At 50.3% G+C, this 22,167-nt stretch overlaps 1 protein-coding gene across 1 annotated transcript in view; it reads left to right on the forward strand.

Annotated features, from left to right (window-relative positions):
* The window catches only part of FREM3 (FRAS1 related extracellular matrix 3), a 146,600-nt gene that overhangs the window by 91,918 nt on the left and 32,515 nt on the right, over positions 1–22,167 (forward strand). The window contains exons 7-9 of the mRNA XM_075335800.1: positions 1,890–2,039; positions 19,839–20,048; positions 20,941–21,138. Of these exons, the coding sequence (XP_075191915.1) occupies positions 1,890–2,039; positions 19,839–20,048; positions 20,941–21,138 (558 nt within the window). The remainder of the gene's footprint in view (positions 1–1,889; positions 2,040–19,838; positions 20,049–20,940; positions 21,139–22,167) is intronic.

The raw sequence follows: 22,167 nt of genomic DNA on the forward strand, positions 1-22,167 counted from the left end.
CCTTGCAATATGATTGTCCAGGTCACTACAATTAAGCAGACATGAACATGCATAGTTTATATTTTATTTTAGTGGTGAAAGAAACTTCTGAAAAAAAATGTTTGCTTTCGACACCATTTTCCAAGAGCCGTAATGATTTAAATTTTCGAGTTTATGGAGCTTGTTTTTTGTGCCCCCAGCCAATATTTTATTGATATCATTTTGGGGTAGATAGGATGTTATCTCCAGTTATTACACTTGTTTGTGTTGTTGCGGCAACCGAAAAAACGCAGTTCTGGTGTTTTGATTTTTTTGTCGTTATACTATTTACTGATTGGATTAATTTATTTTACATATTGATAGATTGTACTGTTATGAATACAGCAATACAAAATGTGTTTGTTTGTTTTTTATTAACTTTTAATGGGGCAAAAGGGGGTGATTTTTTTTAAGATTTTTTTTTTTTAAAACATTGGGGGGTTTTTTGCTTTTCACTGTAGGTGATAGCGCCATTAGGGACCTTGAACTTGCAATCATCTGATTGCTTGTGCAATATACAGCAATGCTACAGCATTGCTGTATATAGCAAAAATCATAATCTCCAGCCATGGGCAATCTTTCACAAGAGTATAATCATGGCAGGCATGAAGGTCTTCAGAAGACCCCAGGCTTAATGCATGCCAGCAAAGGGGTGTGTCATTCTATGTGCTCATCGGCGTGCTCCTGATCTGCTTGTGAGGCACTGATGAGAGCATACAATGAAGCAGTCTGTGACCGGCGCACATTAAATGCTGCAGACATTAACAGTGGCATTTTAGAGGTTGAGGATGGAGCTCTGCTGCGACTACGGCTGTTAGCGGCAGATGATGAATAATACAGCCATCATCTGACAGGAAAAATGAGGGCTCAGCTTGCGAGCCCCCATCAAAGACAGGGAGCTGACATATGACGTACCTGCACATCATATGCCGGTAAGGGGTTAAAAGAGAACGGTACTTTTAACCAACTATGCATAAATCAATAGTACATGCAAATATATGAAACTTTGTAAACTCAGCCAGCTTCCTGAATTTGTCATCCATTCTGTGCTGAGACCAACAGCTCAACTCCCTCTGGCTCAAGACAAGTGCTAATAGAATAAGGTGTCTTGCTACAGAGCTTACTATAATCTATGAAGAGTGGAGAGTAGGGAGTGGGGAGCAAAGTGAAAAAGCAGAAAGAGACACAGAAAGATTGTGCTGAGCTTTCTAAAAAGTCATTTACCTCATCCTAAAGCTGGACTGGTATTTCCTCCATACTGCTACATCTCTCTGTGTGCTTAATAAAGCATGAAGAGAGGGAATCATTCTCAGTGTGATGTGCTGTGTATGATAGACATCATAGCAGCTAGTCTCCTTCCACCAGTTCAGAGTCAATTGTAAATTAAGAGATAGATCCTGTAGAGGGAGAAACTGGTGAAAATGCAAAATACAAGTCATATAATAGCCAGGTATATTGTCATTCCTTTTGTACTCAGATAAGACAGCTTATTATAAAATGTTATTTCAAAGTGTGATGCCCTTTAATAATGAGCAATCGAAGTTATAGACGTCAATCATGAGACTAAATTTCTAAAAGATTTTTATGGCAACATGTTCCCTTCTTTTTTCTGTCTGGTGCTGCTTTATCATGGAAACCTTATATCAGTTTAATTCACCAAATGCAAATTAATAATTTCCACTATTTAGGCCTTATTATTATGCTTATATCAGGCATGAACTTGTCTTCTTTTTTAGCAATTACACTATTGCATTGATGTTAGCATATTATAATCCTATATAAATGAATTATGTCTTGGCACTTTTAATTACAATGCATATACATATAGGGGATGACATTAAATTACAATACATTGTATATCTTTTCTTTAGAGCCAGCCTTCTACTTTGCTGACAGTGATTATCTTGTTGATGAAAGTGCTGGATATGTGGAAGTTCGGGTGTGGAGAACAGGAACAGATCTATCCAAAGCAGCAACAGTTACTGTTCGCTCCAGGAAAACAGAGCCCCTGTCTGCAGATGGTAAGAACAAAAATATAGACCCATATCTACCAAAAATGGCATAATTTAAGCCAAATCTTTAGTGTACTCACATTTACTCTGCCACTCCATATTAAAATGCAACACCTTAAAGGGAACCTGTTAGGTTCCCTTTGCCCTGTATACCCAAATTCCCTCCCTAACCAGCCCTCTATAATGCTATTCATTAATATGAATGTTTAAAAAACGACTTAGAAACCTCGCTTTTCCTATGCTAAATTAGGGTCTTGACTAGTCAGAGGGGCGTTAGTTCCACAGACTAGTTGGCCTTCTTCTATGTTATCATTAGTTGAGCGCGGTTCGTGGTTCGCGGTTCTCCAGTTCGCGGTTCGAGTGATTTTGGGGAGTGTTCTGAATCGAACTAGAACTCGAGCTTTTTGGTAAAAGTTCGGCAGTTCGAGTTACGTTTGAGAACGGTTCTATCAGCAAAAGCAGGGCTTTTTACAGCTACAGTGTGCAGAGAGCCATCGCTGGCAGCCTGCGATAAGCTGGTAACCAAGATAAACATCGGGTATCCAAGCAAAGTGCTTTGGTTAGTAACCCGATATTTATCCTAGTTACGTGTGCAGGGAGCCGACACTAAGCGACTTAGAAACCTCGCTTTTCCTATGCTAAATTAGGGTCTTGACTAGTCAGAGAGGCGTTAGTTCCACAGACTAGTTGGCCTTCTTCTATGTTATCATTAGAGTTGAGCGCGGTTCGTGGTTCGCGGTTCTCCAGTTCGCGGTTCGAGTGATTTTGGGGAGTGTTCTGAATCGAACTAGAACTCGAGCTTTTTGGTAAAAGTTCGGCAGTTCGAGTTATGTTTGAGAACGGTTCTATCAGCAAAAGCAGGGCTTTTTACAGCTACAGTGTGCAGAGAGCCATCGCTGGCAGCCTGCGATAAGCTGGTAACCAAGATAAACATCGGGTATCCAAGCAAAGTGCTTTGGTTAGTAACCCGATATTTATCCTAGTTACGTGTGCAGGGAGCCGACACTTCCCCGCTGGGCTCCGCCCCCTCCTGCACTCGGCATGTACACACACACACACACTCACACTCACATTCACCTGTCCCCAGCCATGCAGTCCCCAACACTGGCGTCCTCAGCGCACATGGCCTCGCTAGGCTCCACCCACTTTGCACTCCGCCGCCCGCACATGTGGCCCCGCTAGGCTCCACCCACTTTGCACTCCGCCGCCCGCACACGTGGCCCCGCTAGGCTCCACCCACTTTGCACTCCGCCGCCCGCACACATGTCCCCGCTTGGCTCCGCCCACCTGGCACTCTGCACATATTACCCTGCTTGGCTCCACTCACCTGGGACTCTGCACACATTACCCCACTTGGCTCCGCCCACCTGGCAATCCGCACACTTGGCCCTGCTAGGCTCCACCCACTTGCACTCCGCACACATTACCCCACTTGGCTCCACCCACCTGGGACTCTGCACACCTTACCCTGCTTGGCTCCGCCCACCTGGCACTCTGCACACATTACCCCGCTTGGCTCCGCCCACCTTGCACTCTGCACACATGGCCCGCTTGGCTCTGCTCACCTGGCACTCTGCACACATGGCCCCGCTTGGCTCCGCCCACCTGGCACTCTACACACATTACCTCGCTTGGCTCCACCCACCTGGGACTCTGCACATTGCCCCGCTTGGCTCCGCCCACCTGGCACTCCACACACATGGCCCCGCTTGGCTCCGCCCACCTGGCACTCTGCACACATTACCCCGCTTGGCTCCGCCCACCTGGGACTCTGCACACATTACCCTGCTTGGCTGCACCCACCTGGGACTCTGCACACATTACCCCGCTTGGCTCCGCCCACCTGGCACTCTGCACACATGTCCCCGCTTGGCTCCGCCCACCTGGCACTCTGCACACATTACCCCGCTTGGCTCCACCCACCTGGGACTCTGCACACATTACCCTGCTTGGCTCCGCCCACCTGGCACTCCACACACATGGCCCCGCTTGGGTCCGCCTACCTGGCACTCCACACACATGGCCCCGCTTGGCTTACCTGCGGTGATGAAGTCCCACCCTCCCGACCTCAGCTGTCAATGTCCTCCATGGCCGCCGCTTGTCACATCTCCTCCTCTCGCTGCCGACCAGAGACTGTCACTAGCGGTAACGTCACAGGCTCTTGCGATACTTGGTTGTAAAGGTCATTGAAGTCAGTGACAGGTCTGCTATCAGCAGTGCAGGAGATCATCACCGCAGGTAATGTACCTCGCTCCTGACAGCAGCACTTGTCATGCCCTGCAGTGACCTTGGCTGACCTATTGATGTTAGCTCAGGTCACTGCATTGCTCTCCCAGCCAATGGGGAACATTCTGCTCTTCATTGACTGGGAAAGGGACTATGGTATGGATCATCATGGGAACCGCTTGGATTACACCAGACCTGGATTTGTTTTTCTTTCTAATAAATTGGTGAAAGAGGGAATGTTTTGGGCAGTGTTTTTTCAAATAAAAATGTGTTTGTCGTCTATTTTTTTTTTATTACTGACTGGGTTGGTGATGTCGGGTATCTTATAGACGCCTGACCTCACGAACCCCAGACCTGAGGGAGGCGGTCAGGACTTGTTGGCTGCTGGTGTCTCACTGGGGTGGGGGTGTGTGTGGTGTTGTGTGTTGTTACCTGTGACCCGTGGGGGTCCAGGGCGTCACAAATCCTGGGTAAATGTATGTATTTTCCCTCCTTCTGTTTTTTTGCAGTACGCAAACAAACGGAAGGCACACGGATGACATACGGACCGTATATGGAACAGAAACGGATGCCACACGGATGCACCCGTAAAAAAAACTAACCGTTTTTTGCGGACCGCAAAAACGGATCGGTTGTGTGAATGAAGCGTTATTCTGGTCTGCCGTTTATAAACAGCAGGCAGAAATATGTAAATAGCACCCCCCCAGCGTCAGAAAATCTCCGGGGTTTCAGGGGGTAGCTGAGACCCTGGAGATCATAATTTAGGCCGTTTTTTCCGATCCCTCGCTCACGTGATCATCGGTTTACACCGTATACCGATGATCACGTTACAGTAAATGAGAGCGTCGGTAAAAAATTATTTATCTCCCATCTGGCATGAACAAACATGTCAGATGGGAGATAAATCTCCTCCCCGGACCCCTCAGGTCCCCCGCTGTCTTCAAAGTGCCCCCCCTGACCCTCTCCCGGAAATCCAAGATGGCACAGCAGGCGCCGGCCGCATTCACCCTACTCCTCTGATTTCTGTCGCATGTGCCATGACACATGCGAGAGAAAACTCCTCCCCAGGCCCTGCTAGGTCATCCCCTATAACCCCACCGGTGTTCCCCGGTGTCCCATGGTACCTGTGCAGCGTTGATCCCCCGCGGCCCTCTCCTTCACAATAGACGCTGCCGCATGCACAGAGCGGCTGTCAGCTCAGCTTCCTGTGTTCAGACACAGTGAGTGGTGGTTATGCATCTGTAAGCTAAATGGGCGTCACGGTTGCTCAGTGGTTAGCACTGCAGTCTTGCTAGTGCTGAGGTCCTGGGTTCAATTCCTACCAAGGACACCATCTGCAAGGAGGAGTTTGTATCTTCTCCCCGTGTTTGCATGGGTTTCCTGCGGTTCTCCGGTTTCCTCCCACACTCCAAAGACATACAGATAGGGAATTTAGATTGTGAGTCCCAATGGGGACAGTGTCCCCAATGTATGTAAAGCGCTATGGAATTATTATTGTAATTATTACTGCAATGCCCTGCTCCTGAGGTAAGGAACATATTTGATCAGGAGAGCTATACTACATTTCCAAATGGAGGTATTTGATTTTATAGTTGCCCTGCTGAATGACTACCAAACATGAGAGTCCGTTATACGCCACAAGAAAACACATCTAGCCGCTCGAATCCAGGACATGTGCTACCGGGTCACCAGGGATGGATGCTACACCTCACCGGGCTGGCATGCCCGCCGTTCTCCACCATCTGTGAGGTAGCGTGGTCGGCTGCACGGCAGAAGACACGGGATCCAGGCACCAATGGTCACAGCACACGGTTTATTGCACAAACCAAAAGTCCAAAACAGTACACATGTGTTTCTCTGGCAGAAACTCAGGGAGTTGTGTTCACTCCCTCACACTAGGGACCCACGCCCATGTTCCTGTTTCCTTTTAACCCTCCTTTCAGCCTGCAGGGAAACAGCATTAACCCTGGAGTGGAGTTGCTTTCTATACATGGAGGGAGCACAACCGGGGCGAGACGTACCGGCCGTCATAGACAACCCCGGTCACAGTCTCACAGGGGACAGTGTTCCCAATGTATGCAAAGCGCTATGGAATTAATAGCGCTAAATAAATGAATAAATTATTATTATTACTGCAATGCCCTGCTCATGAGGTAAGGAACATAGTTGATCAGGAGAGCTATATACTACATTTCCAAATGGAGGCATTTGATTTTATAGTTGCCCTGCTGAACGACTACCAAACATGAGAGTCCATTATACGCCACAAGAAAACACATCTAAATAGCGAGCTCTGTTTAGTATTCATTCAGCTGGATAACTGGACTTAAAGGGGTATTCCATCTCCAAGATCCTATCCCCAATATATAGTAGGTGGAATAGCAATAATATCAGTAAATACCAATATTTGGAAATGTAGAATAGTTCTCCTGATTAGGCATGCCCTTACCTCATGAGCAGGGCATTGCAGCTTTTGTAGCAACTGTTACGACATGGACTCTGCTGCTGTGGACCCCCGGAGAGTGTGTGCAGATTCATTGCACCCTCACTCCTCACATGGAGGGTCTGCACTCCTAGAAAATGGGGGATACGTTCCCTGAGCGTGTCCCCCCATATTCTAGAAGGTCCAGAGTCATTGTGGGACCCCCTTATTTTTTTTCTTACAATAAATTAGTGAAAGAGGGAATGTTTTGGGGAGTGTTTTTTCAAATAAATTTTTTTTGTCTATTTTTTTGTTAGTACTGACAGCTTGTGATGTCGGGTATCTGACAGATGCCATTGTGACGCCCTGGGCAAGCCAGGGGTCACAGGTAATGATACCACCACACCCTACACCCCGGATAGGTACACCAAAGCTACACCAAAAATCCTTGTTGCCTTCCTCCAGGGGCTGATGTCCACACCAGGGGGTGGGCCAGGCGGTTGGCTCCACCCACCAAGGAGTTCACAGTCCTGGAGGCGGGAAAACCAGGCAGATTAGTTGGAGCTGAAGTTGAAGTTAGAGTGAAGTGGTAGAGGAGCAAGTGAGAGGAGTTGAGGTGAAGGAGAAAGTGACAGTTTGAAAGCCTGAAGTTGGTCCGGGTGTGTGCCCCGGACTGAGACAGCAAGGTTAGCAGACGGTGGTGATCGTCTGCTGGAGAGGCTGATCGGAGGTTGCCGAAAGGACCGTGGACGGGTGGTGGCCCGGCGGTACCGGACCGGTATACAAGGAGAAGCCAGCACCATTGGCAGGGGCCTTTCGGATCCCGGCAAGGCTAGGAGTCGCCGTGAATTTGCCAAATCCGTCAGTGAAGGGGACCTCCGGGTCTCCCAACAACTAAGTCCCGATTGAAGGCAACAGTCCAATCATAGGAGAGAGACACCGCCACCGCCAAGGCACCAGTTTCTTAGGGCCAGCGCCTGCGGACAAAGAGAGGCTCCTCCGGCCCATATCCAAGTCGGGGAGCGGGTTACCGGTGGGAACCCATCGCTACCAACATTACACTAGGTGCAGGGACAGAGACCGTCACCGCCAACTACCGGGGAAAAGCAACAGCAGCCGTCCGTGGGAACCGTCTTTCCAGCCGTGTGTTTTACCGAAAACTGTGTCAACGTCTCAGGCTGAGTGAGTACCACCGTGCCGTACGGCACAGCGCTGCCCCTGCGACCCTGCACCTCACCAGGCCCCGCACCCGGCCTGCCATCCATCCCTACCCCATCACCGGGCCCTGGGACAACCAACCCCCTACCCACGGAGGGGAAGAATAACAACTCTGCTGCTCCCTGTCACCGCTCCTGGGATCCCCATACAGAGCAGCGGTGGTGTCCACACAATCACCACAACCGTGGGTGGCGTCACGGACAATAAATCCCCAAAACCATACCCCTTTTCACTCACGGGCGAGGAGCGCCGCTCGAGTCCCCGGGATCCGGCACATCACTTGAGCCACCGAGCAGCAGAGGCCGCAGCAGCAGCGGCAGCCGGACCCGAGCAGTGGGAGAGCGCAGCGTCCCCTCTTCCGCCCGCGACAACTTGGCGTCACGAACAGGATCTTACCGCTCTGCCGTCTGGTAGAAGTGCGCCTTGTTACCGCCGGAGGTGTCCGGCCGGAAAATTTCAGAAGCCGCCATCTTTGGCGCAAAGAGTTCCCGCTCGAGCGTCTCCTCGAGTAGTGGAGGCGCGAAGGCCAAAACCCCGCCCCAATAAAGGAGTGGCCGGAAAGAGGCTAAGGGGGACGTCTGCGCCCGACGGAGCCGCTGGAGGAGCGGTGGTCGCAGCCGCAGTGGCACCCGTGGATGGGAATGGGCCTGCCCAGGTCCCGGCCGCGCTGGCGGGGGGTGCCGCGGTCCCAGCTCTCGCTCAGGTGATGCCGTTCTCCTTGCCCTATGTGCCCGGAGCTACCTGGCTACTGCAGTACGACGGGAAGCCTGATGCGTTACAGGTCTTCCGGAAAAAGCTTAACCCGCTCAGGAATTGTACCCCTTGACTGATAAGCAACGTGCAGCGGTAGTGCTGGGCCAGCTAACCGGCGCGGCTGAGCAGGAGGGGAATACCTGGGCCGAGGGGGACCGGTTCTCTGTAGCCACCATCTTTGAGAAACTACAGACTGCCTTTGAGACCCGTACCGAGGCTGAGCTGAGGATGCAATTTTACCAATGTCGGCAACGGTCTGTGGATAGCATTCGGGACTACGCTTTACGTCTGCAAACCGCCCTCCGCACACTGAAGCGGGTGGACACCATCAAAGAGGAGGACAGCAACAAAATGTTGGTAGAGCAATTTGTGCAGGGGATGACGTCCTCTGAGGATCGCAAACAACTCCGGCTGTGGGCCCTAGAACACCCTGATGTGGACTTTGCTGTATTAAAGGAACGGGCCATTAAAGTTCTGCAACCCCCAGCTTCGGAAGTCTTGGAACCAGCCCCGTGGCCAGTTGAGACGGCCCCCGTCGTGGTGGCCGCTGCCCTACCAACCTCTCCAGTACCTACAGCTCCAAGCAGCACGATGGAAGAACTGGCTGCCCAGGTCCGTCGCATGGATGGAGACCTCGCCAAGATTTTCGCCGCACTCCAACCTCTAACCAGATCCCAGCCTCCAACCGGGATACAGCTCGCCTACAGCCCTGAGGATGTTCCCTGGATACAGCGGAGAAGTGCTAACAACTCGCGCAACAGACCTCCAACTTGCTACCGGTGCAGCAAGCCTGGCCATTACTTCCGACCGTGCCCGTTAAACGAGCAACCCCTGGGGCCACGGGCCAATCCTCAGGAGTAGAACCCCGTGGCCCCCCAGACTGGCGTGACCGGTATATCGGGGCCCGGCCCATCATCCCCGTGGCTGTGGATGGCATACCGGTGATGGCTCTCTTGGACACTGGATCACAGGTAACCACCATACCATACACATTGTACCAACGGTATTGGGGGACAGACGAGCTGGCTCCCCCAGATACTAGTATAACACTGATTGCTGCTGATGGACTCCCACTGACCCAAGTGGGGTATAAACAAGTGGCTATGACGGTGGGGCGAGCTGAACTGCAACACCAGGGTATGATTGTGATCATGAATGAACCCAGTGATCATAACCCCAAGATAGTGCTGGGAACCAATGTGATGGAGCACTGTATGAGTGATGTGTTGGCCCTACTACAGCAGCTGGCCACCACGGCGGCGGGAAGCCGACAGAGAGCTGTGCAGCGTGAGATCCGAGCCTTGATGTACCGTCAGCATGTAAACTCAACAGGAGGAGAGATTGGTGGAGTGAGAGTGATGGATTCTGCTCCGTTGATTGTGCCCCCTAGGAGTGAGATGATGATTTGGTGTAGGGCAGCAGTAGGGCCTCAGGGGAGTGACTACCTTGCCATGATAGAGCCCATGCCCTCCGAGCACTGGCCCACAGTAATGGCCGCCCGAGGGGTGGTAGATGTAAAAAAAGGGAGAGTGCCCGTGAGGGTGCTGAACTGTGGGGAGGAAGAAGTCAGGCTTCCCCGGTATGCTACCCTTGCCAAGTTGCTCACCCTGGACCCCCACACCATCCACGGGGCAGCTCCTCCAGTTTCCCCACCTGCTACCAGCCCTCACCCGCCCCAAGGGGAGTTAGACGAGTGGCACCAACAGTTACACATGGGCACTGACGATACCCCTACACATCCCAAAGAATGGGTATACAGGGTGGTCCGGGAGTATGAGCAAGTTTTTAGCAAACATCCACTAGACTTTGGACAGATCAAAGGGGTCCAACACCACATCCCCACCTGTGAGCACCCCCCTATCAAAGAGAGGTACAGGCCTATTCCCCCTGCACACTACCAATGTGCCAAGGATATGTTGAGGAACATGAAAGAGGCAGGGGTTATTAGGGACAGCTGTAGTCCCTGGGCCGCCCCGTTGGTACTGGTCAAGAAGAAGGATGGCACCATGCGGATGTGTGTGGATTACCGGAAGATTAACCAGATAACGCATAAAGATGCTTACCCACTGCCCCGTATTGAAGAGTCTTTGGCCGCACTGAGAACTGCGAATTACTTCTCTACCCTTGACCTCACCAGTGGGTACTGGCAAGTAGCGGTGGCACCGGAGGACCGGGAGAAAACTGCCTTCACCACCCCAATGGGGCTCTGTGAATTCAATAGTATGCCGTTCGGGCTGTGCAAGGCCCCTGGAACCTTCCAACGGCTGATGGAGTGCTGTCTGGGGCATCTAAACTTCGAGACCGTCCTGTTATACCTGGATTGTGTACTCTCAGACGTATGAAGCCCATCTGGAGCACCTGGCCGAGGTGTTCGCGTCCCTTGCCAAATACGGGATGAAGTTGAAGCCCTCTAAGTGTCACCTGCTGAAACCCAGAGTGCAGTACCTGGGGTATGTAGTGAGTGCAGAAGGTGCCGCCCCCGACACCGAGAAGATCACTGCCATCCAAGACTGGCCAAGACCAACCACAGTGAGGGAAGTAAGGCAGTTTCTGGGTCTGGTGGGGTACTACCGACGCTTCATCAAGGGGTACACGAAGATGGCTGCCCCCATGCAAGACCTCCTCGTGGGACAGACCAAAGGTGGTAGGCCCATCGGAGCCCCACTGGTGTGGGAAGAAAGGCATGAGGAATCCTTTCGCCAGCTGAAAGCGGCCTTGACCGGAGAGGAGGTCCTAGCGTACCCTGATTACAGCCACCCATTCATCCTCTACACTGATGCCAGCAATGTGGGTTTGGGGGCAGTCCTATCCCAGGTCCAGGACGGGAAGGAAAAAGTGATTGCTTATGCTAGCCGAAAGCTCCGGCCGACTGAAAGGAACCCTGAGAACTACAGCTCCTTCAAGCTTGAACTCCTGGCGTTGGTATGGGCTATCACCGAGCGGTTCTGCCATTACTTGGCCGCAGCAAAATTCACCACTTTCACGGATAACAATCCGCTGACTCACCTGGACACGGCCAAGTTGGGTGCGTTGGAGCAGCGGTGGGTGGCCAGGCTAGCCAACTATGACTTCACAATCAAATACAGGGCCGGTCGTGTCAACGTTAATGCTTATGCACTCTCTCGGATGCCCCATTTGTCAGAAGAAGGGTGTGAAGATGACGACCTTGAAGAGATCGAGTTGCCTGCATTTCACCAGCCGCCAACTGAGAAGGTACATGTCCACCAACCACGGGTGAACCTGGACCCGCTGCCAAGTCAGGAGTGGCAGGAAGCTCAAAACCAGGCGCCCGCTGTCCGCCTAGTCAAGACCCTGGTGGAGCGAGGCGCTGCTGGGATAGACCCTGCCGCCCCAGCTGAAGCCCAACGCTTGTGGAAGGAACGGACCCGGCTGTATCTACACCAAGGGAAGTTGTACCGTGAGCTGATCAACCCGAAGACTCATGAGAAAATCCGCCAGTTGGTGATTCCCCAAGCTAATGTACCCACCATTCTGCAAGCATACCATGATGGTGCCGGACACTTCGGATGGAAGAAGCTGGAGATGCTGTTGAGAGAGCGGTTCTATTGGAGTGGGATGCGGGAGTCTGTAGAGGCCTGGTGTCGAGAGTGCGGTCCTTGCTGAGGAGGAAGGACGAGGCTAACCAGAAGGCGCCCCTACACCCGATCATTACACATCAGCCGCTGGAGCTGGTTGCCTTGGACCATGTAAATCTCACCCCCAGCCGAAGTGGCTACACCTACGCTCTGACCATAGTGGATCATTACTCAAGGTTCATGGTAGTTGTCCCGGTCAAAGACCTAACCGGCCGTACCGCCGCTAGAGCGTTCCAAGCTTACTTCTGCCGACCACATGGATACCCTGAGAAGGTGCTTACTGACCAAGGCCCAGCCTTTGAAGCGAAGGTGTTCCATGAGTTCTGTCAGCTGTACGGCTGCAAGAAGATCCGGACCACGCCTTACCATGCCCAAACCAACGGTATGTGTGAGAAGATGAACCATTTGGTCCTTGGCCTCCTCAAGACGTTGCCGCTAGAAGAGCGGAACCTGTGGCCGGAGAAGCTGCCTGACTTGGTCGATATGTACAATAATATCCCGTCCAGCTCAACGAAGTGCACCCCAGCCTATCTGATGAGGGCTCGCCCCGGCCGACTGCCGGTGGACCTGGAAATGGGACTGGAAGCCCCAGAAACACTCCCCTCGACGGCTGGATGGGACACTCGGCGGAGGGTTCAGTACCGACAGATTCAGGAATATGTGGAGAAGAATTTAAGTCGGAGTCGGGAACAACAGGAGCGGCACTTCAACCAGAAGGCGTCTGCTGGCCCTTTCCAGCCTGGAGATGTGGTGCTGAAGCGGAAAAGGAAGACCCACAAGCTGGATGATCAATGGGAACAAACCCCATACGTCATACAGCCCACAGGATGGGAAGATGGGAAGGCCTACCAGATTAGTCGTGACCAAGGGGGCACTTTGGCCACGGTTTCCCGGGACCATCTGAAAAGGTGCCCACCGGCATTGAGGGCAATGGCTGAAGTTCCGGTTCCTCCACCAGCGGAGAAGGCAAAAGAGGTAATCCACACCATGATGGGTGACTTCCCAGTGGACTGGCCTACACAGAACGGCGCGGTGATTCTTCCAGTGATAATATTCCCACAACCCGTGGATGAAGAAAGGATGGAGGTGGTCAACCGTGAGCCAGAGCCAGTGCCAGCGCCCAGGTATGAACCTGTGCCCAGTTCCCCTATGCCTCCGCCTGCCCCACATGATGACAGGGAAGGGGGACTGATTGTTCTCTCTCCCCCGCAGCCTGTCACCATTGACACTGGACCCCGCAGGTCCACTCGCCCCAACCTAGGTAGACCCCCACTTAGGTACAGGGAAACTACTATTTAGAGGGGGGGTGAATATGTGTGTTTAAAAGTTTTGAAAGTTATGAGAAAATGAAAATGATCACCGAAGTCTCATCTGATTGTCAGCAACCGTGATTGAACCGGCCGTTGCCGGCACCGTTGTCCCCGTGGGGACCGCTTAAAGTTGCGTAAGGGACTCCTTACGGACAAGCCCGTGAACTTGCAGGGCAACCACAAACGTTAGTGGCATGTAAATATGTTGTGTTGTTGCAGCTTACCGTTACCGCCTCCGGAGAGGCAGGTTGGAGGGAGGGCCCGCAGTGGAGCAGGCTGGGGCCCAGCCACCACAGGAACCGGTGGCTACCCTCTGGAGGGGAAGGACAGATCCCGCTCGGGTGACTTGGTTCAGGACTGGGGTCAAGGGGTGCTGCCTGTTTCTTACGGGCAGCATCAGGGCCAGGTTACTTGGGTGGGAGAGAGCGGCAGCCGCAACCGTTACCGTAACGTTTAAGAAAAGTGCCTCCCGTTGTGGGATGATGTTCTTTTACTTGTATGTATGTTTTTATCTTTTTTCAGAAAAATAAAACCGGTGTTGGACGGGCAGCCCGCGGACGGTCTGCATTTTGCTAAGGGGGAATGTGACGCCCTGGGCAAGCCAGGGGTCACAGGTAATGACACCACCACACCATACACCCCGGATAGGTACACCAAAGCTACACCAAAAATCCTTGTTGCCTTCCTCCAGGGGCTGATGTCCACACCAGGAAGTGGGCCAGGCGGTTGGCTCCACCCACCGAGGAGTTCACAGTCCTGGAGGCGGGAAAACCAGGCAGATTAGTTGGAGCTGAAGTTGAAGTTAGAGTGAAGTGGTAGAGGAGCAAGTGAGAGGAGTTGAGGTGAAGGACAAAGTGACAGTTTGAAAGCCTGAAGTTGGTCCGGGTGTGTGCCCCAGACTGAGACAGCAAGGTTAGAGAGGCTGATCGGAGGTTGCCGAAAGGACCGTGGACGGGTGGTGGCCCGGCGGTACCGGACCGGTATACAAGGAGAAGCCAGCACCATTGGCAGGGGCCTTTCGGATCCCGGCAAGGCTAGGAGTCGCCGTGAATTTGCCAAATCCGTCAGTGAAGGGGACCTCCGGGTCTCCCAACAACTAAGTCCCGATTGAAGGCAACAGTCCAACCGTAGGAGAGAGACACCGCCACCGCCAAGGCACCAGTTTCTCAGGGCCAGCGCCTGCGGGCAAAGAGGGGCTCCTCCGGCCCATATCCAAGTCGGGGAGCGGGTTACCGGTGGGAACCCATCGCTACCAACATTACACTAGGTGCAGGGACAGAGACCGTCACCGCCAACTACCGGGGAAAAGCAACAGCAGCCGTCCGTGGGAACCGTCTTTCCAGCCGTGTGTTTTACCGAGAACTGTGTCAACGTCTCAGGCTGAGTGAGTACCACCGTGCCGTACGGCACAGCGCTGCCCCCGCGACCCTGCACCTCACCAGGCCCCGCACCCGGCCTGCCATCCATCCCTACCCCATCACCGGACCCCGGGACAACCAACCCCCTACCCACGGAGGGGAAGAATAACAACTCTGCTGCTCCCTGTCACCGCTCCCGGGATCCCCATACAGAGCAGCGGTGGTGTCCACACAATCACCACAACCGTGGGTGGCGTCACGGACAATAAATCCCCAAAACCAAACCCCTTTTCACTCACGGGCGAGGAGCGCCGCTCGAGTCCCCAGGATCCGGCACATCGCTCGAGCCACCGAGCAGCAGAGGCCGCAGCAGCAGCGGCAGCCGGACCCGAGCAGTGGGAGAGCGCAGCGTCCCCTCCTCCGCCCGCGACACCATGACATCACAAACTGCTGGGCTTGATGTCAGGTGACCTTACAGCTAGTATCACCCCCATTTATTACCCCGTTTGCCACTGCACCAGGGCACGGGATGAGCTGGGGTGAAGCGCCAGGATTGGCGCATCTAGTGGATGCACCACTTCTGGGGCGCCTGCGGCCTGCTATTTTTAGGCTGTGAAGGCCCAATAACTATGGACCTTCCCACCCTGAGAATACCAGACCACAGCTGTTCGCTTTACCTTGGCTGGTGATCCAATTTGGGGGGACCCTTCTTTTTTTTTGTAATTATTATTTATAAAATAATTATAAAAAAGAGCCTGGGGTGACCTCCACATTGGATCCCCAACCACGGTAAAGCTGCCAGCTATGGTTTTCAGGCTACAGCCGTCTGCTTTACCCTAGCTGGCTATCAAAAATGGGGGACCCCACGTCATTTTTTTTTAAACTATTTTTTTAAATAAAAAAAATTAATGGGCTTCCCTGTATTTTGATTGCCAGCCAAGGTAACGCCAGGCAGATGGGGGTGGCATCCCGTAGCTGTCTGCTTTATCTGCGCTGAGAATCAAAAATACCGCGGGGCGCTACGTCATTTTTTAATGATTTATTTTTACAGTTCTGTCATGTCAGACAATCAAAATACAGGGAAGCCCTTTTTTTTTAGTTATTTAAATAAATAATTAAAAAAATATATATATGGGCTCCTGCTGCATTTTTTGTATTGCTAGCTATGGGTAATCCAAGCAGCTACTGGCTGCCAACCCCCACTGCTTGGTGTTACCTTCACTGGCAATGGAAAATCCAGGGAAGCATTTTTTACGCAAAAAAAAAATGAAGAAAAAAAAATTACGTGAGCTTCGCCATAGTTTTGTATGCTATCCAGGTACAGCAGGCAGGTACGGGCTGCCCCCAACCCCCAGCTGCCTATTTGTACCCGGCTGGGAACTTAAAATATAGGGAAGCCCTTTTTTTAATTATTTCATGAATTTCATGAAATAATTAAAAAACAAATGACATGAGCTTCGCCCCATTTTTGTGTCCAGACAGGTACAACTAGGTAGCTGGGGATTGGAATCCGCAGCACAGGTTAGCCCAAGGTTTGTGGGCGCCTCTGCTGCGAATTGAAGTCCACAGCCGCCCCAGAAAATGGCGCTTTCATAGAAGCGCCATCATCTGGTGCTGTATCCAACTCTTCCAACAGCCCTGGTGACGGTGGCTTGCTGGGTAATAAGGGTTAATACTGGCTTTGTATTACTAGCTAGTATTAAGCCAGAGATTCTTAATGTCAGGCAAGTTTGACCCGGCCATTAAGAATCTCCAATAAAGGGTTAAAAAAAGACACCACACACAGTTAAAATACTTTAAAAGAAATAAATACACAGACACATTAGAGACTCCATGTGTATTACTCCCTCTCACCCCTCCACGATCCATGGTCTTCTGTCTCCTTTCCCCTTCAACACATTCAGCTCTGCTCTATCAGACAGCATGGGAGAAAGGACGCTGCTTCCCATGCAGCCTAAGTGATCAGAGGCTCCGTGCTGAATAGCGGTGATGTCACCACTGACAGGCGCGTTGCTATGGCAACAGTGATCTCCGTTATGGACCGGCTGTGTCAGCCGGTCACTAACGGAATGGGGAAGCAGAACGGGGAGACGACCGTGTGCTAGAGTATCTCACCAGTACACAGAGATACACAAACGATCACCGTGTACTGGGAGATGCACTGACAGGACCTAGGACAGGACATGACGTCTAGCCATGTAACCAGTCTGTAGCCAATGAGATAACAGACACGTGACTGGTCACATGCTATTTTGACGACATCACGTAGGTCCTGTCAGTGCTGCTGGTTACCGGGAGGACGCAGCGATTATCGGGAGGAATAGCGGCAGGAGACAGAGTGCAGGACACATCCTGGGGACCGGTAAGTGTTATGGCAATGTTTATTAACTGTATGTGTAAATTTATAATGTGTTTTTATGTGTTTGTGATTGCCTCCCATTGTTTCCTATGGGTTCGAGTGGTTCGCCGAACCTGTTCGCCGTACCGAACTCGAACGAGACCTCGGTTCGGCGAACCAAGCTCGAGCCGAACAGCGACTGATTCGCTCATCTCTAGTTATCATGCCCCTGTGGATGTGATAACATGATTTCCAAGAACCAGTGGTACCGCCAGCTCCTGGAAATCTCAACTCATTTTGGTTGCATCAGTGCACCTAAGAAGCAGGGAGTACGCTTCCCGGCTTCATTAGGAGCACTGCAGATGACTGGAAGTTCAGAAGACAGCTCACGTGCACATCTTCTGAACTTCTGGTCATATGCAGCGCCCCTAATGAAGCTGGGAAATGTCTACCCTGCTTCGGAGGTGCTCTAACAAGGTCGAAATGAGCCGCACACATGATCGAGATTTCCAGGGGCTGGTGATGACTCCTGATGATTAGTTAAAAAAAGCTCATCATAGGACATTAGTATATATTCATAGAAAAAACTCACCAAAAATAAAGCCAACAGCCAAAAACTGGTCAGATAGTGGCAAAAGCACATGCAAGATGCATACGGCCCCCCATGATAAAGGTTGGAAGATCACAGGTGCAGAATGCCTATAAAACAACCACCCCCAGCCTATTATAACAGGAGGGGGAGGTTGCTGGCAAAAAACTGCACACAAATAAGATCTAATATAGGGCGTCAGTCACACAGATACGTGCAATGCACAGTGTCCAGGCAAAGCCTATTGATCACGCCCTTCTATTAGGTCAGGCGGGCTGCCCAGCACCTAGGTGCATTGGCACAATGGACAGACATCCCAGGGGACCGGCTGCATCCTGCAAAATTGTGCGATAATAAAATGATAAAATTGATAATAAATGTGAGGTATTGGTCATATTTTGGCCATAATATATAAGCTCGTAACCCATACGTCAAGGGTCCCCACGCTTACAAGTCCCTAACCACATCAAAAAAAGCTCATCATAGGACATTAGTATATATTCATAGAAAAAACTCACCAAAAATAAAGCCAACAGCCAAAAACTGATCAGATAGTGGCAAAAGCACATGCAAGATGCATACGGCCCCCCATGATAAAGGTTGGAAGATCACAGGTGAAGAATGCCTATAAAACAACCACCCCCAGCCTATTATAACAGGAGGGGGAGGTTGCTGGCAAAAAAATGCACACAAATAAGATCTAATATAGGGCGTCAGTCACACAGATACGTGCAATGCACAGTGTCCAGGCAAAGCCTATTGATCACGCCCTTCTATTAGGTCAGGCGGGCTGCCCAGCACCTAGGTGCATTGGCACAATGGACAGACATCCCAGGGGACCGGCTGCATCCTGCAAAATTGTGCGATAATAAAATGATAAATATTAGACCAGTTTTTGGCTGTTGGCTTTATTTTTGGTGAGTTTTTTCTATGAATATATACTAATGTCCTATGATGAGCTTTTTTTGATGTGGGTAGGGACTCGTAAGCGTGGGGACCCTTGACGTATGGGTTACGAGCTTATATATTATGGCCAAAATATGACCAATACCTCACATTTATTATCAATTTTATCATTTTATTATCGCACAATTTTGCAGAATGCAGCCGGTCCCCTGGGATGTCTGTCCATTGTGCCAATGCACCTAGGTGCTGGGCAGCCCGCCTGACCTAATAGAAGGGCGTGATCAATAGGCTTTGCCTGGACACTGTGCATTACACATATCTGTGTGACTGACGCCCTATATTAGATCTTATTTGTGTGCAGTTTTTTGCCAGCAACCTCCCCCTCCTGTTATAATAGGCTGGGGGTGGTTGTTTTATAGGCATTCTGCACCTGTGACATTGATATTAGTTAATAGCATTTTACAGGACTGGTTAGAGAGGGAATTTGGGCATTCAGGTATCAATGCTGCTGGATTGGAGGACATAGGGGACCTCACAGGTTTCCTTTAATGATAAATTTAAACCAAGACTTTTTAAGCCGGATAGTACCATCCTCAATGTTAGGCAACAACCTGCTACTGCCACTGCCACTGAGTGCCAGGTGTCGGACCTCGAGTGATCAGACATTGATGCCTTATCCTAACGATAGGCCATCAATGTAAAAGTAGTGGATAACCATTTTAAGTAATGACTATGAAATGTTGCAATTTGCACAAAAATATTAACATAAATGGAATGATAAACTAATCTAAAATTGAAGAGCGCATAGGTTGATGTTGCTGGGAGCATTCTTGTATATAAGGGAATTGCATATCCAGCAAGTTGCTGACATAAATCTATTATTAGCACTAACTATGTCGGTCAGCAGAACACAAGCCTGTGTTGAAGGTTTCGTGTGCTCTGTAGGGTGATGATCTGCAAAGTAACTGCTGGGAATTTGTTTTCTTTACCTATTTTCAGAATCAGTTCTACCACATAAGATGTTAACATAACAAGATGGAGTGAGCAGATGAATTGGCTTTCTTACTCATCCTTGTTTCTTTTACACTGCAGCTGGAACAGATTATGTCGGCATAAGTAGAAATCTTGACTTTGCCCCTGGTGTGAACGTGCAAAGTTTTCGTGTGACCATCCTTGATGACTTGGGCCAACCGGTTTTAGAAGGTCTTGAAAAGTTTGAACTAGTTCTCCGGATGCCTGTGAATGGTGCACTCGGAGAGCCAAGCAAAACCACCGTCACTATCAATGACACCATCTCGGACTGTAAGTTGATTATCACTAAGTAGCCAGTTCTGAATATTGTTGGAAAAAATTACGATTACACGTGATGCATATTGATGTCACAAGTGCTACAATTACTATATAATATCTTATAACGGAATTAACCAAATTGATCTCTTTCATTCTAATGGCCTTTCCTGTATGAAATTGATTCTCTAGACCTTGAGTACACAGCAGATATACTTGCTCCTTAAGGCCACATCTCACTAAGCGACATCGCTAGCGACATCGCTGCTGAGTCACGTTTTTTGTGATGCAACAGCGATCTTGCTAGCGATGTCGCTGTGTGTGACATCCAGCAACGACCTGGCCCCTGCTGTGAGGTCGTCGGTCGTTGCTGAATGTCCTGGACCATTTTTGGTCGTTGCTCTCCCGCTGTAAAGCACACATCGCTGTGTTTGACAGCGAGAGAGCAACGATCTGAATGTGCAGGGAGCAGGGAGCCGGCTTCTGCGAACGCTGGTAACCAAGGTACACATCGGGTAACCAAGCAAAGCGCTTTGCTTGGTTACCCGATATTTACCTTGGTTACCAGCGTCCGCAGCTTCTAGAAGCCGGCTCCCTGCTCCCTACACATGTAGCCAAGGTACACATCGGGTAACTGTAAGCAAAGAGCTTTGCTTAGTAACCCAATGTGTACTATGGTTATCAAGCACAGCGTCGTCGTTACACGGGTCGCTGGTGGCTGGTGGCTGATCTCTGATCGCTGTGGAGATCTGCCTGATTGACAGCTCACCAGTGACCATGTAGCGACGCTCCAGCGATCCCTGCCAGGTCAGATTGCTGGTGGGATCGCTGCAGCGTCGCTAAGTGTGACAGTACCTTTAATACTTTCACATCAAAATCTTAACAATTTGTTATTTGTTACTTGCAGTGCCCAAGGTGCAGTTCAAGGAGCCAGTATATAATGTGAATGAGAAGGATAAGCAAGTATCAGCCATCATATACCGAAGTGGTGACGTCAGCCAAAAATCGTCAGTGCGATGCTACACCCGCCAGGGCTCTGCACAAGTAACACTGGACTATGAGGAAAGGCCCAACACCGAACACTCTTTGGTGGTATTTCTGTCAGGTATTCTACACATCATTTCTGTCACGGTATTTTTTTATATATAAGATATGTTTTCACTTGTGCTTTTATCACTTTACACTATAAGACTAGAGCTACACAGCGACTTGTTGCATGACAGCAATTCTCAGACAAGTCACCCAATGAAAAACATCTGTGCAACTTTTCTGCGACTTGCTGAAAAGTTACTATTTTAGAGCTCTGATTTTGCTGTAATTGCAGCCTGTATCACAGTGGCAATGTGACAACGTAGGAAATCATTAGATGCACTCTCTTGCAATGCAGCACTCTAAATTCATAGTCACGCGACACGTCACTATGTTGTACTGTCCCTAATATGTTAAAGCCGTTTTATTCCTTAAATCGACACTCCAGTGTATTTTAATTACACTGCTGGATTGGTGCTTTAAAGGGAATCTGTCAGCAGGTTTTTGCTATGGAAACAGAAGCCAGCATGTTACTAGGGTTAACACAGAAAGTTCAGCCATGCCTGTCTTGTTACAGTCTTATCTTTTGTTTGTTTGCTATGTTTGTTTAAGCACACCTATGTACAATCTCTATAGAGAGCCTGGTGTGGGTGGGGACAGCTCCCTCGACTCAGCTACATGACTAAAGTGAAAAATTCTGACTGTTTCAGAATGGCTGCAGCCAATAATCTAATGGATACATCGTTGGATTCAGGATCACTTTGCCTAAATAATGTTATTCTCAGATGAGTTAGCAAAAATATGCTGACAGATTCTCTTTAAATTGAAGTCCTCTAAACCCTGTATTAGGTTGGAGTCCCATTAGCGTATGGCATCCGATGCGAGAGCATCAGATGTGATATGATAATGACCCTCGGCTCCAGCTCTGCTGTGAGCATGAGCCAAGTGTCATGCATCTATGATCTGATCTTGTGATCGTATCACAGATGCGGAGGAGAGGCAGTGAGTGATGTCATCCAAGTGCAGTTCGATGTTTCACTCGCACCCATATACATGTATGGGTGCGAGTGATCCAAGACTCACAGAAAATCGCAGCATGTTACGA

Source organism: Anomaloglossus baeobatrachus, chromosome 1, assembly GCF_048569485.1.
Source record: "Anomaloglossus baeobatrachus isolate aAnoBae1 chromosome 1, aAnoBae1.hap1, whole genome shotgun sequence".
In the NCBI taxonomy this organism is placed as follows: Eukaryota; Metazoa; Chordata; class Amphibia; order Anura; family Aromobatidae; genus Anomaloglossus; species Anomaloglossus baeobatrachus.